The sequence below is a fragment of the Cariama cristata genome, unplaced genomic scaffold (assembly GCF_000690535.1).
Source record: "Cariama cristata isolate BGI_N322 unplaced genomic scaffold, ASM69053v1 scaffold41536, whole genome shotgun sequence".
In the NCBI taxonomy this organism is placed as follows: Eukaryota; Metazoa; Chordata; class Aves; order Cariamiformes; family Cariamidae; genus Cariama; species Cariama cristata.
The window spans coordinates 3,693-5,201 of NW_009623415.1; the positions used below are offsets into that span (position 1 = coordinate 3,693).

General features: G+C 60.2%; 1 protein-coding gene across 1 annotated transcript in view; it reads right to left on the minus strand.

The window, feature by feature from the left end:
- Positions 1–1,428, minus strand: part of CLASRP (CLK4-associating serine/arginine rich protein) — a gene marked incomplete at its 3' end in the record, with an annotated part of 4,690 nt that extends 3,262 nt beyond the window's left edge. Inside the window, exons 1-3 of the mRNA XM_009702715.1 lie at positions 1,330–1,428; positions 624–721; positions 11–97 (exon numbers count right to left, since the gene is read on the minus strand). Of these exons, the coding sequence (XP_009701017.1) occupies positions 11–97; positions 624–721; positions 1,330–1,428 (284 nt within the window). The remainder of the gene's footprint in view (positions 1–10; positions 98–623; positions 722–1,329) is intronic.
- Between the last annotated feature and the right edge of the window lie 81 nt (positions 1,429–1,509).

Here is a 1,509-nt window from a genome sequence, read left to right on the forward strand (position 1 = left end):
GTTCGGCAGGGGTGGGGTGTACATGGGGATATAGTCCAGGTGAGCCCGCACATCGAAACGGTCGATCATGTTGTTCGTGTCCCCCTGCCAGGGCATCCTGTGGGGAGAGAGAGGTTGTCAACGCTTGAGGACAGCCGGAAAGCCCTCCCGGGAAGAGCAGGGCACCCCCCAACCCCCACAAAACCCTGCCTCAAGCACCACCAGGCAGGCTCAGCTCTCCCGCATTAGTCACTCCCGAGTGGGGATGGGGGAAGCAAGTCGTTTGCCGCAGCAGCGTCTCCTAGAAGCTCTGGCGGAGGAGGAGCCGAATAATTTTTATACGCCTTTGATGAGCTGAAACTGGCCTAGATTTCATTTCCCAGGGCGGGAGGGATCCAGCCAGCCCGGGGGCTGTGCTACGAGGAGCCAAGCAGCCGGGGATGTGCCACCAGGTGGGCAAAAAGCCCTCCCGTGCACCCCTGAACTCTTGCTGGTGGGCCTGGTGCCTCAAAGATGCTGAGGCTGAACGAGAGCCTCTGGGAAAGGTGACACCTTCAGCAAGGCACCAACCACTTCCCTAAAAACTGTTGGGGCTGCCTTGGGAGCAGCGGGAGATGCCTCCCACCCCACATGGGGCTACTCACATGTTGACGGGGCTCTCGGCGGCCAACGCGACGGCTGAGTCCAGGTGGACCTTGCAGGCCCGGCCGTGCACCTGGAGAAACTGGGCCGGGTCCTTTTTCTAGGAGCAACAGAAACCCCCAGGGTTAGGGAAAAAATAAATAAATAAAAGGAGTAAAAACCCCGAGGATTAGGAAAAAAAAAGGAGCAGGAGCCCCAAGCGTTGAGGAAAAGGGGGAGTCCAAAGCCTCGAGTGCTGAGGAAAAGAGGGAGCAGGAGCCCTGAACCTCGGGGAAAAGGGGAAGCCCCAAGGCTTGGGGAAAAGGGGAAGCAAGAGCCCTGAGCCTCAGGGAAAAGGGAGAGCCCCAAGTCCTGGGGAACAGGGGAAGTGGGAGCCTCAGGGAAAAGGAAGAGCCCCGAGCCTCCAGCGCTGGAGAAAAGGGGGAATGGGAGCCCCAAGCCTCAGGGAAAAGGGGGAGAACAAAGGGGGGTGGTTTTCCTTATGCAGGTTTAAGGCATCCACCCAGGGACGTCACGGTGGTGTCCCTGAGGAGGGTAGCCAGCAGTGAGCGCCACAGCTCCTTTATCCATCCCTCTTCCACCCAGAACGAGCCCCAAAGCACTCAGATGGTTCCCAAACGGCCCAGGTGTGCCCAAATCGGGGTCCATCGAAAGACAGTTGGAGGCTGCTGCTGTCTCCAGGGAGGGGACGAGGATGGGGACACTCACGATCTTCTCGTAGTATTCCCTGCGGCGCTCCGCTCGCTTCTTGTAGTCCACCATCATCCCCCGCAGCTTGCGCTCGTGCTTGCGGGCCTCGTGCCACATCCTGGCGTCCCCCAGCTGCCACCGAGCCCGGTGGAGCTCCCGCTAGGCACCGAGGAGGAAAAGGTGGTCGTGGCGCAGGGA